The 16,375-nt window shown below is 51.7% G+C and overlaps 1 protein-coding gene across 1 annotated transcript in view; it reads right to left on the bottom strand.

Annotated features, from left to right (window-relative positions):
• Positions 1-6,127, bottom strand: part of PSD (pleckstrin and Sec7 domain containing) — a 33,923-nt gene extending 27,796 nt beyond the window's left edge. Inside the window, exons 1-3 of the mRNA XM_062496719.1 lie at positions 5,360-6,127; positions 5,177-5,279; positions 4,101-4,569 (exon numbers count right to left, since the gene is read on the bottom strand). Of these exons, the coding sequence (XP_062352703.1) occupies positions 4,101-4,569; positions 5,177-5,279; positions 5,360-6,127 (1,340 nt within the window). The remainder of the gene's footprint in view (positions 1-4,100; positions 4,570-5,176; positions 5,280-5,359) is intronic.
• Between the last annotated feature and the right edge of the window lie 10,248 nt (positions 6,128-16,375).

The following is a 16,375-nucleotide window of genomic DNA, read 5'->3' as shown; positions in this document are numbered from 1 at the left end:
AATCTTTACATCTTTAGTATCTGAAGATGTGCTTTACAGATGCAAATGTGCATTCTCCATCCCTCCTGCCCAGCCCGCTACTAAACCAAGCTAATGCTGCTGACCATTTTGCACCTTGAATCCATGTGGAGGGCAAACACTGTGCTCGGGAAGACAATGCCAGCAGATTGGAAGAAATCTTGTTTCCAGAAGAGGTAGGTGGGGTCACTTTTGTGATCACTACCAAGCTACAAAAAAAGCCACCAAGCCATGGTTTTGTCCACACCATCCAAGCTCTGGAAACAATGTCTTAACCCCAAAACATCAAGCACAAAATCATTGAGTTCCAGAAGGATGCAGTCGCAGCAGCATAGGAGCAGTAGTGCCTGCTCAGACACAGCTGCTTCATAAGTCCCTGCTGCACTGCCCAACTCCTGCACACTCTGCCCTGCTCCCCCAGGAAGGGTCACTGCACTGAGACCAAGCCAAACAAACCCAGCTGAGAGGAGCAGAGAGAAGGAGATGCAGAAACTGTAATCTAGAATCTGTGCAAGGGTGACAGGCAGCAGGAAAGCAAATAGGTTTCCAGCCTTGAGCTGGTGCAGGAGAGGCAGTGAGTATTCCTTAGGAGACGGCCAGGCAGACATGGAAGGGAAGTGGATCCAGGATCCAACAGCGCCTCAGGCAAGACTCTGGGTATAGGATCTGAACAACTGGTTTTCTGATGTATCTCATGGCTGATGGAGAGGAAAGGGCTCACCCCCTCTCCCTGCCTGCAGAGACATGGTGCTGCAGAGACATGCCATCCCTGGCAAGGGGGAAGAAGAGGGGAAAATCTCTCCTCTGACCCTCAGCGGTTTTAACTCTTTGCTAAATGCTCCTATGGCCCTCCAGACCCCTGACACAGCCATGCCCCACTCCTTCAGCTCCAGGCTCCTCCAGCCTGCACAGGCACAGCAGCTGCTGTTTGAGGATCCCAGCTCAGTTCAAAGAAAGTGAGATTATTCAGCACTGTCCAGCAGCCCCTAGTTTTATTCCTTTCTCAACAAACCTCTTTTAACAGACCTGTTTCAGCATCTCCTTGCAGTTCCCCTAGGCTCCTTTGCACTACTCCTTCAGCCGGCAGCAGCCTGCACTTCGGGCTCAGTGTCCTCATTCTGTCCCATGCTTAGGCACAGGTACTGACCACAGGCACTGCACTCTCCCCTGACTGTCCACGCTCTCCTGCCACATCCATGGTGTCCCCTGCCCACCTACAAGAGCTGTGGGCACCTCCCCTGCTCATGGACAGGCCCCTGCCAGCACCACCTCGTGCAGCCCGAGCCCAGTGCTCCATCCAGGAGCATCACCCTGAGCTGTGGCTCTATGGCCACCTTGGGCTTTGGGACAACGTGTCAGAGGCTTAATGCAGGTTAAGCACATGCTTAAGCATTTGATGAAATTGACACCATAACCATTTTTCTAATCCCCAACAAGGCTTGCCCTGTAGCTGTTTTCTTTCCAACAAGCAGCAAACAAAGGCTCTGGAAAGGCTCCCCAGATAGCAGATCTAAGGGCTTTTCTAGGCAAGGCTTGCAGGGAGAAAAGGCATCACTGCCTCCCATCAGCCCTCTGTGCTCTTGGGGGAGCAGAGCATTCCCTAGGAAAGCTTCTTCTCTCTTATCAGCCCAAGGCACCCATGCTGAGGGCCAAAACAGGCTCTCCCTATAGCTTAGCCAGCATGTCTGCTGATACTCAGGGAGGAAGGGAATTGAGCCTGCTCTCACTGACAGGTCTCAGCTCTCTGGGACTAATAGGAATAAAGACACTAAAGGCTTAAACCAGTCATTAGAGTCAGTAAATATAACTCTGAATATATTCAGGAAGAAGATTTGCTGGAAGAAGACGACATTTATTCCACCACTTTTCATGTCTTGTTTGATTTAGTGCCTTATTTTTTTTTTTCTGTTAGAATGCTCTCTTATTTTGGGAGGGTAAATCACAAAAGACATGTCTGAATTTTGGCCAGAATACGAAGCACAACAAGGTAGTACCAAGCCAAAGTCGCCCTTGCAGAGAATGCTAAACCCTTAAAGCTAGATTTTCAAAGAGATTTACATGTCTAACAGCTGAAAATCAGCATCAAAAATCACTTCAGTGTTTTTTTAGGGCTGGTCCTTCCCAGCAACCTTCTGCAGCAACAGAATGGTGCCAGGTCCAGGAAGCCAGGGTGGCTTCTTCATCCTCACAGCTTCACCCCGCCTGTGAGCAGGCAAAGCAGAAAGCTTGAAGAAGAAAACATCAATACTGGTGACTGGTAAACAGGGATACGGACTGCAGCTGCAGACCTCAAAACAGTGTGTAAGCAAAAACCCCGGGCTGTGAAGCAGAGACTGAACAAGCTTGCAATTTGAGCCTTGTGATTTTCAAGGCACTGTCTACAGGGTCTGCAGTCACCAGGGGAATATTCAAGGGACTGCAGGGGAAAAAAACAACTGGTCTACAAAGAATCCGTGCCAAACGAAGATTACACCCCCATACACACATTGGTAATTATACTGGGAGCACCATCTTTTAGGAGTGGTTGTTTAAGGACACATCCAAGCTTTCAGCATTGGCTGGGGAGCTACAGTAGGGTGTCTCAGAGGACAAAAAACAGGTCTAGGCTTACAGCTCATACAACTCACAGCAGCCTAGAAGATATTTGGAAACAAAATAACATTATGCAAAAAAATTGTTACAGTAAATTGAAGAACTTGCAATAACTTTACACCATACTCAAGCATTCCTTTGGAAAAAAACCTCCACATTACAAATGGCTTATTTTCAGCATTTCTCTAGAACCCAAATTTTTGAGGACCAGGCGGCTGGCATATATTTGTCCCCTCCAATAGAGATGCAAGGACTGGACAAACTGACAGGAGTTCAGCTCCCCTTGAGATGCGTACCTTCCCTCCTTGTTAGCTCAGTACCTTCATTTTTTTCATTCCCAGTGCAGGGGCAGCACTGTATTAATTTATTATTAATGTACATATTTCATTATTTTTAACTTCTGCTGACATCAAAACCTCCCTTTTCCTTTTCACTTTCTTCCACCTTAATGCTCCCCACATACCTTCTGCACAGCTAGGTGAGTTCATACTGCCACGTGGCATCCCAGGAATCACCCTGGCTTTTCACTTCCCAGATGAGACCTGTCCCTACTCCATGGAGCATTTACTGATGATGCTGCACCTCCTCACCTCACTCAAGACTCTTGACAATACACATGTCAGAACATGCCTGCACGAGGCCTTTCCTCTCCAGGTCCCACACCGTGCTCTGGACCTGATGATGCCCATCACTCCTCATGGTCAAACTACCACTCCAGAAGAAACTCCATGGGCAGAGTTTCACGCTGCCAAGCCAAAATGCTATCTCCAATACGTGCTAATTGCCACTGCCTGGCATGGGGCAGATAGCAGCTGGGGGTACACTTGCTGCCCATGGGTAGGCAACTGAATGATAATCTTGGGGTCACGCACTCCATCAGCCTCCCAGCACAGGGTGTTTTGCCACACAGGCAAAAAATGACACAGAAGGCAACAAAATGCTTTTTTGATCCCAACGTACCCCCTACACTTTCCTGGACACAGAAAACACCTAATGAGCAAATGGAACTGCTCTGGCTGCTGAAGCAGTCATCTGTGGGAAGGACAGCCCAGCAGCACCTGGCAGCCCAGAGCAGCTCCAGGACATGACCTGTGCTCTAGTGTCCTGACGCTGTCACCCAACACCTGGCAGCACTGTGGCAGGACGTAACTGACTTAGCAGGACTCATGCTGGGAAGCCTTGACTCAACTGGGTAACCTGAGCTGCAGGGCTCGCCCAAGGCTAGTGAGACCCATGGCACAGCACCCAGCACTGGATCCCCTGTGCTGGCTTACTCTTTCCATAGAGCAGTGAGGGCCCCCTCCCAGTCCTGCCTCCAGCCCAGTAACAATCCCTGTGGTGAGATCCAGGACCCCATCTCACTCCCACACACAGCTTGCATGCTGCTACCGGGACTTTTGGCTCAGACACCTCAGCAGAGCTTGTTTTGCCATGCAGGGTACAATAAGGAGGATGAGAAGAGCTTTTTGCCCTTGCACACACAGCCTTACCTTTCCCTGTTTTCCTTCCTCATTGCCTCAAACACCTCATTGTCCTCATCCATATCCCTGTCCTGCAGCCCATCCTTGGAGCAGCCGGTGCCTGGGGCGGGTGGCTCCTCTGGTGTGCTGTTCCTCCTGCCTGGTGTGCCCACAAAACTTGGGTTGCTCTCACTGTCCTTCTGGCTCTCAATGGCTGAATCCACCTCCTCCTTCTCAGCCAGGATATCATCGATGTTGGTTTCACGATAGCACCTCAGTGGCACAGTGTCCAGGTCTGTCTCAGAGTACTTCACCGTCCTCCGTATAATCCCAGTTTCACAGGAGCCAGGCTTCTGGCTGCCCAAAGGAGACACTTCTATCTCCACCTCCACATGGCTCAGGCTGTGCTCAGGTACCAATCCTGGTGGCTCAGCCAGCAGTGGAGAGACAGGCTTCTGGGTGAATTCAGCCAGGGGAGTGGAGTCAGGGGCAGAGGAGCCTGCAAGGAACGCCCAAGTGTTCAGAGCTACGTGGAGCTGCAAGGGGGAGCATCACACAAACACACACACCCCGAGAGTGTGGTCACATGTCATGGAATCATTAGGCCTGGAAAAGACCTCCAAGATCGTCAAGTCCAACCTTTGACCAAACACCACCATATCAACAAAACCATAGCACTAAGTGCCATTCCAGTTGCTTCTTGAACACCTCCAGGAACAGTGGCTCTACCATGTTGAGGGACACAGGGGAACGGTGAAGATGTGGCAGGAGGAGAACGAGTACGAGAGGCAGAGACAGACTGTCAGTGCTAGTGCATCTCCAGCCAGCCCTGAGACCCTATCCAAAACCAAAAGCTCTTCTGCAGATGCAGCCAGGGACTCTTTGTCACCTCTTTTGCATGGCCACAGGGGACTTTGCAGGGAGGTTGGTACACACACATAGTCTGACCCCAGGACATAGGCTGGCCAGTCTTGGGGGAATCTCAGCTCCTTGTTGGGCACTGAGAATACCCAAGGCGGGCGCAGCCCCACTGTGAGTCCTGCCAACAATACAGACTTAAAAGGAGGGGTGGGCCAACCTGATGGTATCCGTCTGCAACTTCTTACCTGTCTTGGGAGTATCTGAGGCGCCATAGAAGAATTCCCATTTGGCTTTGGCAATGCGCTGGGCATGGGCGGAGCTCTGCCGGGGATACAGCCCGGCGCTGCCCTGCAGAGAGGAGAGCAATGAGTGGGCAATGGATGCCCAGGGCATAGCCCGTGCCCAGTGTGAGAGATCCCGGTACCTACCTGATGTCGGGGCTCTGGCTTCAGGGGACTCCTGCCAAAGGTGGGGAACTCCTCTGGCAGCCCATTGGTTAGGGATCGGCAGAGGCAGCTGGCGTCGAGGGCAGAGAGCTCCTTCCCACAGGGTCGTGTCCCTCCTGGGGTCCAGCCCCCCGCCAGGAGTGGGTCGGACGCAGAAGCCTCCAGCTTCAGCGTGTGCAGGAGCCGCTCCTGAGGCAGGGGCTGGGGCTGGGGGGATGCCACGTCCCCACCGAGCTCCAGACTGCGGCTGAGGCTGTAGGGACCATTCTCCCAGCGGAGATGGGGGGTTGTCGGGCAGCCCAGTGTCCGCACGCTGGCCTTCTCAATGAAGCGGAAGGTGACCACAGAGCTGTGTCCCTCTGAGGCTGGTGGACTGCAGCTGCCCAGAGAGGTGACAGCGGAGCTGGGCCGGCCCCACCGCGGGGTACAGGGGGCAGTCAGTCGCCCGGTGCCTGGGCAGCTCCCACTGCCAAAGGGGGCTGCCTCAGCCGGCCTGCGGGCCAAGGAGCCGGTGCTGTTGTAGAGGCCATGGGGGCAGCGGTGGGCATCGGGCGCCAGGCCCTTTCGCAGCAGGTGGAGGCGGCCGGCGTTGAGGTTGGGGGTGAGGCAGGGCGGGGGGCTGCACCGCCCAGCCTCGGGGCTTCCCCCCGCCAGCCAGGGCCTCCGGTTCACCCTGTGGGCAAAGGGCGGGGGAGAGGCAGTGCAGCCCTCCTCGGGGTGGAAGCGGACAGGTGCCCCTGCTTGGGCCATCCTGCCAGAAGAGGGCACAGAGATGTCAGGTCCGGAGCCCAGCAGGGTGGCACAGGCACAGCAAGGCGGGTTCCCAGCACCCCTGAGATGTCTGAGACAAGAACTGATGCATCCTCAGGCAGCCCTGGAACAAGGGCAAGGAGCTGGTTAGGGAAGGGAAGGGAAGGGAAGGGAAGGGAAGGGAAGGGAAGGGAAGGGAAGGGAAGGGAAGGGAAGGGAAGGGAAGGAAAAGAATCTGGGGCATGGGGAGGACAGGCCAAAGGTGGCCTGCCCTCGTGGCTGAAGAAAGATATGCTCCAGGTGAGACAGCCCACAGCAAATCCCCTCCTTCTGCAAGAAGCAGGCAAGTTCATCAAGGGCATTGTACCAGCACCACTGCAGGAATGCTGGCAGCCCTTTGCTTGGTCCCCAGGCACCCACAGTGTTTGCTTTCTCCCCAGGCTGACAGGATGCTCAGGCAACTTCCCCACAGTTCAGCACCCCAGACACTGTGAGAGAATGCACCTTAAAATGAGTCTCATTCATTCTGCTTTAGACTGAATATATTTACTACCCACAGCCTACAACCTACTAAAGTAAGGGGGGGAAAAAGTATCTACTGTATCGCTGAGACATCCTCCAATTATAATTGCTCAAGAAGTTTAATATGAGCAGCAAGGGCAAGGAGCTTCTCTCTTTGGAGGTCAGCCTGGGTTTAAACTGTGTCACACTAGTACATGTCGCAGCCACTACTGATGGCACAGACAGAGCTGTCAACACCAGTAGATTCAAAAAGCAGTGGTAACAGACAATCCCAGCCTGGGGGAACACAGCAAGCCTGCCCTGCACACAGCTCACTGGCCTGTCTGTCTCTGCCTAGAGACCATACACCCAGAGATGAGACCAGACAACCCACAGCAGCAGGTGGGTGGGGGTTGCAGGGAAAGGCAGGACCCACAGCCCCCATCAACCCCACCGGCAGGGCTGCTGACATTTTTCTTTCTCCCAGTGGTGCTAAAACTTGTCCTTATCTTTCCCTGAGTTTCTTCAAATTCCTAATGTGCAGCAAAGACTCTGCCTTGGCTGCTTGTGCCTTCTGACAGATGCCAAGATACTGAGTCCCTCGCTTTCATCATTTGAAAGTGAGAAACCATATGCCAGCTGAAAACAGGAAAGTATGATTTTCTTCTCGCTGTTTCTGAGTGCAAATCAGGCAGGATTAAATTCCTAAAGGACATGGGGGTGAATTTTCAAGTGTTTAGGCTCCAGAGATGCACAGACAAAACTATTAATGAAATAACCCAAAACACATCTGTGGGGTAGGCACCCATTTATCTGCATTATCACACTGCTGAAAAAATCTGTCCTGCTGAGCAACAGCAGTCTCTAATTCACTCACTGCAAATTTTATTCTCCTGATTAATTTATCATATACTGCTTTTATAATGTTTTTCTCCTGTTATGGTTATGTGCACATTCAAGGCTGCTTAAGTTAACTGCTAAATTATAAAGATGTGGGGTTTATGTATTTCAAATTAAACTCTACTTTTTATCTCAGATAATGCAGACTGACACATGCCAAGGAAATAAACTTATCTCTAGGAATAGTTTGCTTTCACTGTAACAAAACAAATCTACAAAAAACAGCCTATCTCAAAACACGTGAGTTATTACTAGAATAAATGGGATAAGCAGAATGTCCTCCTGGTTATTAAAACAGAATTATCAAATTTAGAGTAAAGGCCATGCCTACCTCTGACCCACCAAAGCTGGATGGCTATACCATGCAGTGGAGTGAGCTTTTCTTTAATAATGAAAGGTAAAAAGCACAGGTGCAACTGACATGAAAAACCAGTGATGGAATGAGCTAAAACTTCCTGCTTGCTGATTTCAATTGTGAATCAAACAGGATGTTCCTTAAATCACTGTGATTAATGGGCTGGGCTGTAAAGCACCGGTGGGCTGGAAAATGCCTTGCTGGTCCCGCTGCCTAAAGGCAAGAGAAGTCCTGCAAAGAAAATCTCATAGGGTGTCTGCCTGGGCAACCCTGGGCATGCATTCAAAGAGAAAAACTCAGGAGCTGCAGTGTGATAGCCAGGGGCTGCACATCATTGGGGGATTAAATTTGTTGAATAAAACCTCTCACAAGAAACTAGTTCCTCTTGGCTGTCCCTTCTGAACGGCCAAAGGAATGTCCAGGAATGCTTCCTGGGCATTGCTTTGAGCCATACACAGTGCAACAGGGGACGGCTAGTCCCCATGCAAGCGCTTGCCTGGAGGAATGGGGCGACGCGAAGCGAAGGCAGCAGTCAGCAGGAACTGCTTACGCTGCGGGGGAAGCACCCACCCACGCTACAGGAGTGTGGGGACAAGGCGTAAGAGCTGGGGGAGGATGAGAAGAGGTTGGGCAAAGAACGGGACAGAGATGGGAGAGAGGCAAGAGTTGCATGAGGGTTAAATTCACACGATGGGCCGTATTTGTGTGCTGGACATGGAACTCATGGCAGGGAACGGGGGAAACCAGGCTGTGGTTTGCCGGGCTACCTGGGGGGGGGGGGGGGGGCAGGGCAGGACGGCCCCTGGGAGATGACTCTGCCCTAAGGAGGGACACGGAGCAGTTTGAGGGGACGAAGTGGTGACCGAAGCGGGATGTCTGGAGACCCTGAGGCTGTGAGGCAAACAGGTGACCTCTTTCTGGTGTGGTGTCTAGGCAAGGGACATGTCCCTATTTTAGAGCTGAGGCTGAAAATGCTCTTCACTCCCCGGCCCCCCCTGCCCGGCTTCCCTCACTCGGCACCTCCCGTCTTGGCGGGATCAGCCCTGAGTGGATGTGACATCCATCCGGATAAGGAGGGAGCACCCCCGGCCAGGGCGGCCGGCGGAGCCGCCCGCCGCGATCTCCGTGCCTGGGCATCGGCCCCGCGCCCTTCTCGCCGCACCGGCACACGGCGGCCGGAGCGGGTCTCGGCCCCGCCTGGTGCCGCCGCAGCCCCGTGCCGCCGCCCGCCGGTCACCGCCGCCGACAGGGCGCAGAGCCGCTCCGGTCCCTGCAACAACTGCTGCAACTTTCCCCACTCCCCCGACCCTCTGTTTCGGCCTCTGGTCCCCGCCGTGCCCCGCCCCGCTCCGCTCCGCTCCCCGCATCTTACCGGCAGTGCCGCCGCCGCCACCGCATCCTACGTGCCGCTCCTCCGCACTGCTGCCGGCTCGGCGCGCCCCGTCGGGCGCGGTGCGGTGCGGTACAGTACGAGGCGGTACAGTACAGATCGGTGCGGTACGGTGCAGCACGGTGCCACCGGCCGCAAGCCGCCGCTCCCTGCCGCGCTAATCCCGGCCCGGGGCTGTCACTCCGCCCCTCTGACAGCCATGGCAGCCAATGGGAAACCCCCGCCGGGCGCCGCGCCCCGCCCCTCTCGGTGGCACCGGCACACGAGGAGCGGCCGAATTCACACCGGGGTGCGTGTCCCCATGTGTGGGCAGGCCGGCTGGTCCCCGCCCGTGTAGCATCCTCCACATGCTCCGATGCGCACACCGGCTGTGCCGGTGCGAACCTGGCCTCGTACACTGGCAGCGCGACCCCGATGCCGCTGTGCCTGTTCAATGCCGCACCACTCACGTCCTCATATCCTGCCTGTGCAATTTCTCCGTTCATCAGCGAGCACATCGACATGAACGGCTTGTCTCTGCTCAGCTGCATGCAAGTTACGATGTGACCAACTGGCACGTGTCATGCATGAGCACGCACAGCCTGCGTGTTGTGCCCTGTGCCAAAGGGTACGGGCTCCCCTGTGCCCCACCATTGCTTAAGAACCACGAGGATGAGAAGACAAAAGCTGCTATATGGTCCAGGCTATCAACCAACATCAGCAACTCCTTGCCTTAGAGCACAGGCTCTGTGCCAGAACCTTACCTCTCCAAAGGTCACCACCCTAAGCATACTACAGCCATGGGTGCCAAGGTGTCTCAGGCCACCAGGAACTTGATATCATAGTGTCACTAGGCACCCCAAGGATGGTAAATACCACGCCAATCTCAGGAAACCACTTCTAGATACAAGGGGAAACTTGCCTGTCTTTTGTCTCCTGCCTGGGTATGGGGATCCCACTTGGCACCAGTGGCACATGCGGGTAGAGCTCTTATGGGACAGCTGGGTTCCAAGGGGAGGGGTGCTGTGGCAGGGCTTCAGGACCCTATGCTGCCAGTGCACTGGGTCTGTATGTGGCAGCCACTGGGACTGGCAGTCAGCAGTTTGTGCCCTCACAGGTTGCCCGTTTGATTTGCTATTAAATAGCATTTTATTACCCAGTCCAGAAATCATTATTAAACGTGTGTGAGACAAGAAGCCCAGGGGAGCTGGAGCTTCATGTGCACATCGTGTCTACCTTGGGAAGAGCTGCCTCTTATTGCTGCTTTCCCTGCCTGCAGCAAGCCCAGCTCTAAGCTCACCTGCCCCCACTGTCACTCAGAAAGTGTTCCCCTTTCTGCCCTCCCAGGCATGGGGAAAAAGCATCAGGCAGGGCAGGCTTTCCTCATATTTAATGCATCAAAGTGCTGCCATTTTCTCCTTCTTTCTCCAGGCTCCTGCCTGTGAGGGGCCTCTCCCCCCACACTGAGGACTGTGGGACTCAGCTGCCTTACACACAGCCGGCTTTTCTGGCAGACTCCAAGAAGCTGGGCTAATTAGGGGCCTCACTGCTGAAGGATCAACGACCTGATTCCTTCAGCAGCTTCTTCATGGCAGGAGGGTGGGGAGGGGGAAGGCTTTTCTCTAAGCCACAGCCAGAGTGACAAATTTAACCAAGTGGAAGAGCTCAGAGCTCTCCCAGTGTGTCCATAGCAGGACAAGGCATGTCTGTGCTTTCCCAGCACCTGCAGGCATCCCTGCTGAAAGCTACAGAAGGTAAGAGAGACATCTTTTCCTGCCACCCTGACTGGAGATCCAGACCATTCACAGAAAACACATATCTGTCCAAAATGTGTTTTCCCTGCTGAAGCAGCAGCTGTTGCTCTCCATAAAGTGTCCTGCTCCATATACCAGTCACCTTCCCACGGCCCTAAAACTCATGAAAGATGTGTCCACATACATGGGTCTGGCCAGCACTGACATAAGCCTTACTTGGATCAGGATTGTTCAAGATTTAGCCCTGGCTTTCTTGATCCCTCCTGCTGTGAATCCCTCCCCAGCTGATGCAGGACTGGAGGGAGCAGAAAACCCCTCTGGCAGATGGTACAAGGGGACAAGGTGTCCTCCACACTTCACCTCCCAGCCCAAATCCAGTGGGCTTAGCTAGAGAGATAGGAGTGCAGTGTACTGGGAACCCTCTTTACTATCATTTGGATACTTCAGGACCTCCAGTCCTTGCCTGCAGGTACCATATCCTTCCTGTATTAGAATCCACTCAACTCCACATCATACCTTTCAGCCTCTCAGGTCCTGCCACAGGGAGCTTTCAGGGATTTTCTAAATATTGCCAGCACTGTCCTTGGTCATCTTCATAAATCTGCAATAAAATTTTCTGTCTCAAAGGCAGAAGGGTATCATTATCAGGGCAGCACAATGATGAACTTACAGCTTGGAAGAGGTCAAACTGACATGTCAGTGTCCAAACAACTGAACAGATCTAGATGAAATTTGGGTGAAGAGGGGTTAGACAAGAGATCTTTCTCCCGGGTGGATCCAGGAGATGTTCATGCTCAGCTTGCCTTAAGGCATGTGGATCAGTCTCCAGAAAGGTGCTGCAACTGCAGCTGCAGGTCCACTTGAGGTAAACACTGTCGTGCACCCCAGGGCTGCTTCTCTGAACCTAGGGAACCTGTCAGAACCATTTCCTCTCTGGTGTGCTTTGTGCTAAAGGCATTACAAAGGGTACAAGGGCGTATTCCACCTCACTGCTGCCAAAATCAGTGGGACTGTACTGTAGCTTCAGGGCACAGTGTAGGCCTGCAATGGGGGACAGTCACCCCATCAGCAGATGGGCCCTTCTCACCAAACTGACTGGAAGCATCATGGAAATACCAACACCAGACACTCAGGTGATGAGTCCCAGTGAAAGCAAGGGAAGCTGAACTCTCCTCACCTCTGCATTGAAGGCTACAGGGCAACCCATTAGGTTGCATGTGTTCCCTCAGGGCCTACACATAACTACATGACTCTAATTAATGCCTTCTACCTCCAGTGCCAACACCCAACCACATCCTAGTCATATATTAAAAAAGCCATTGCAGCACAAGCCAAGTCTTTAATGGGCTGATGCACTTATCTGTTATTCTAGTAGACTTGTGGTTAAAGATAAATGGTGAAAATATTCTGCCTTGGACAGTCCTATACAAATGCTGGCTTGCATCTTAGTCAGGGCAAAAAGACAGTGCTGGAGATCCTTGCTGAAGCCCCTTCCGCCCGAACCTGGAACACAGGAAAGCAAACCTGTGCTGTCCTGTGCCTCTTTCATCTCCCTTGTGTGGGACACTCATATGGGACCGTGGAAGGGGGTGAAATACATTCTAGAAGAGCATACAGGCTGAAAAATGTCTTACCAGAGAGAAGAGCCCATGTGGAGTACAGTCTACATGAGGAAAAATGCTGCTTGCCTGTCTGCCAGCGCCCTACCAAGAGTCCCAGCTCCCTACCTCATGCTGCTGCTTCTTGCAGGAGGAACAGGGGCTTGGAAGAGTGGAGTTGTAGAGAAGTGGTAGCAAATGCTGTGCACTGGGCTTTAGAATGAGCTGTAACAAAATATTTCTGTAAAGCCCTCGGCACACCTGCTATCACAGAAATCCTCTCAGACTTTCCCCCAGTGTCAGGTAGCACCTGCACAGGGAGCAGGCTTCCTCCAGCACCAGCATTTCTCTGTCAAGATGAAGGCAGAAGTGACAGCATGATAAAACCTGTCCTGGGGATGCGGTAGGTGGGGCCTCAGCACAGCATGAGCCATAAATAATCTCCATACATAGGAGTTAGGGGAACAATTGTGTGGGAGTATCTCTTGGTAAAAGCATGCTCAGGCAAAGATGGTCTTGAAGGAAAGCAAGGGGTTTCTGAGTGGCAGGGTCGGCTCTCCAGTGAAGACAGAGCTTCCTGGGTGCCAGCAGGTCATTCACCAGACCTACCTCATGATGGTGAGTCACTGCATCAAAGACAAATTTAGTCTGAAAAAACCCAAATCACCCGTAATCTGGTATAGCCTCCCAGGACAGGCTTGTGCTGCAGCACAGATCTTTAGACTGCTCTCCAGCTAATCTATGCAACAATAAGATGTGATCCCTTCCCCATACCTTCAGACTCAAGATTCACCTATGGAAAGGTGAAAGGGAAGTGAGAGCAATGAATACAGAGTATTTTAAGCAGAAAAGAGACAGTAAGCCTCAGGCACACAGTCTGACCCAGCATTGGAAGAACACAGTTGCATACAGGAATGTGTGAAAGGCCTTGAAGGTCAGTTATACAAATTACAAATAATCCAGTAATTCCAAATATAACCAGAAAACTGAGCAAAATGGCTGTCATGGAAATGTGTGGAGACAAATGCAAAGGACACACTGAAAGCTTGAATGCAGGGGATTCATGAGTGGGATGCTGCAGAACAGCCCTGTATTTCCGTTTAGCTGGAAGCTTCTCATGCATAATCCTGTTTCAGCCTTGTCTTGCAGAACTTGGTCTTGCTTTACTTCTATTTATTTTTATTTTTTTTTAGCCCTGAGTGTATAGTCAAATTATTTTCTGAATAAGCAGTAGGAAGGTGGCATGTACAGGGAAGAGTTGAACAGAAGTCACCATGTGTTCTTGTTTCACCATCTTAGAAATGGCTTCTGGTTACACTGTGCAATTTCAGCACTGACGGACAGCAGAGCTTACCCTATGAGCTCAATACCTTCTCCCATACAACCAAGAAGTCCAGCTGTGGTCCACCCCAAGCCTGACAGTGATGGAGGCTGTCAGACTTATCCAGCAGCCAGAGAAAACATGGAGCCAGATCCTTTGAAAGAATCTGGTGAGAATCCAAAAAAAAAAACAGTGTTGAGAAGCTTTACTGAACTCTGGTACTGCATTCATCTAGCTCTAACATGTTAAAGGAGTGAATACTGCCGAGTTACTTGTGCCCTAGACAAGGTATTGACAAGTTTCTTGTCCCACTTGAGATTAGTAGAAAACTGTAAAGAAAATGGCCACAAAGTCTTTGCAAGGCTAAAGGTGTTTAGCCAGCAAGGTACCAAGCCATCATATGAGGTGATAGAACATCAGGATAATGTTGGCTTGGCATCATATTGATATCCTAAAAGTAAGTTGTACCCTTGGACAGCACTACCGCTTCTGGAAACCCCAGCAGGCTTGCAGAAACCCAGCCTGAATACACCTCTGACATGGATATAACTGAATTTTCAATGCAAGGGAAAAGTCAAAAGGCATAAGTGGGGGAGACTTGCCTATTATAGCTAGCAAATCAGGAGCATCTCTGGGGAGAAAAAGAAAACAAACCATGGGTTCCTCATGTGAGGTCAGCTCTTCTAACTATGAAACTTCCCCTCCTTCAGGGCCCAGTTTCCTAAATCTCATCTCCACTTCCTAAAGGGCGAGGTGATGACCAAACTGCTTCTCAAGACTCTTCAGAAGTATAGCTGTATATCAGCACCACCTCACAGCAGTGCAGCTGGCTGAAGTCTCTGTTGACTTCAGGGGATGTTCATGAGGGTGAAGATGCCATGCCCTGCCTCTGCAAGTTGCCAGCACCATATGTTTCCAAGGAATATACAAGAAAGCTGCAGCAGTTGTTGTGAGCTAATCTGCTTCCTTCCCCTGGGGCTCAGCTTGGTCTCTCATTACTATGGATCAGCTCAAGGCCTGACGCAGTAGCCGTGCTTTCTCCCCTAGGACATCAGTGGCTACTGGGATAACAGGAGTGCCAGAGAACTGAACAGCATCCCCTGGGTGTTTGAGGTACCTGTGCAATACACTCCCCCAGCTGTCCTGCAAGAGCTGCAGGTGTCACAGCCCAGCATTCACCAGGTCCAACTCAGAAAGCTATTTTGGCAGACCTGTTTGAGGTATTATGGATCAACTGAAAATGGGCATCCAACTGAAGCTTAAAAAGGAGACTTAGAGACACCTCTCAAGAAAAAATGCAGACTGAACTTTGGCAGAATATATTCCAACAGAAAGGCAGAAGCTTGCTGCAAATCTTGATTGAACAGAGCATAACAAATCTCTGGTTCTTCAAGCTTGTCTTCTTTGAGCTTCACTGCAAAGCTACATTGGATAACATTCCCCCAAGCCCTGTAGTGCAGTGCTGTACAGCCATTTCGCAACTGCTCTGCATACAGGGAAACTTGACAGACATGAACACAAAACCAGTACTGGTTTGGGTAAGCCCTTGGTGTAGACCTAGGTTGCTGGGTTCACTGAACATCCTGATGGAGTAAAGCTGTGTCTCAGCACACACCTCTACAACACACTAACAGTCTCTGATGCTCTTTCTGCATCTGCAAACAACCTATGGATAAAAAAAAAGATAACAATATGAACATTTCTCAGCTGGAAAGTATCTGTAATTCCTAATACCTCGCACATACATCTCAATAACTATAGCCAGCCAACCAGCCAAACCCCTCACAGGCCAACAGCTCTCAGGCCCTTGGGGCACTTATAAACCTTAGTGCCCCTAACCACCCTCATGTCCAGCTTCCACCACTCCTGCCCATAGGCCAAATGATTCTATATTATAGGGACTCTGCCAGGTGGCACTTCTCTGTTTCACAGTGGGAAGTCAAGAACAGAGTGCTACCACCACAGGGAAAGAAAGAGCTGTCCCAGTACATGGCCAGGGGCCATTCTTAACTCCAGCAGAAAATTTAAAACCCTGCATCACTTTTCCTTTAAATGAAAAATGCACTGTGCTAACTCAGAGAGCCACTGGAATCCTCGGGGAGCAGGCACTACATGTCCTGGGGCAGGCAAGGTGGGTAGCTTCCCCCAGAGAAAAGAAGACCTTTCCACAAACCAGCTTCTACATGTTGAGGAAATGAGCAGAGCAGGGTGCACAAGCCACTGCTTTCCAGGAAACATTGGACCATGGATTTGGAATTTATTTACTGTCTGTGGGCACTGCTCTTTTGCCAAGCGGATTTTTTTTTTTTTTAATAGTTCCTATGCCCGCAGTAACCAGCAGCTTGATGCTGCAGAAGTCAGCGGGTCTCGGACCCGAGACAGAGATGGAGTCACACGCCCTGTGCCGGCTCGGAGCTGCGGTGTGCGAGTGCCACACCAACGCGGACCGG

The sequence above is a fragment of the Cinclus cinclus genome, chromosome 7 (genome assembly GCF_963662255.1).
Source record: "Cinclus cinclus chromosome 7, bCinCin1.1, whole genome shotgun sequence".
Taxonomy (NCBI): domain Eukaryota; kingdom Metazoa; phylum Chordata; class Aves; order Passeriformes; family Cinclidae; genus Cinclus; species Cinclus cinclus.
The sequence above is the reverse complement of the archived record's forward strand: the minus strand, read 5'-3'. Positions and strand labels throughout refer to the sequence as shown.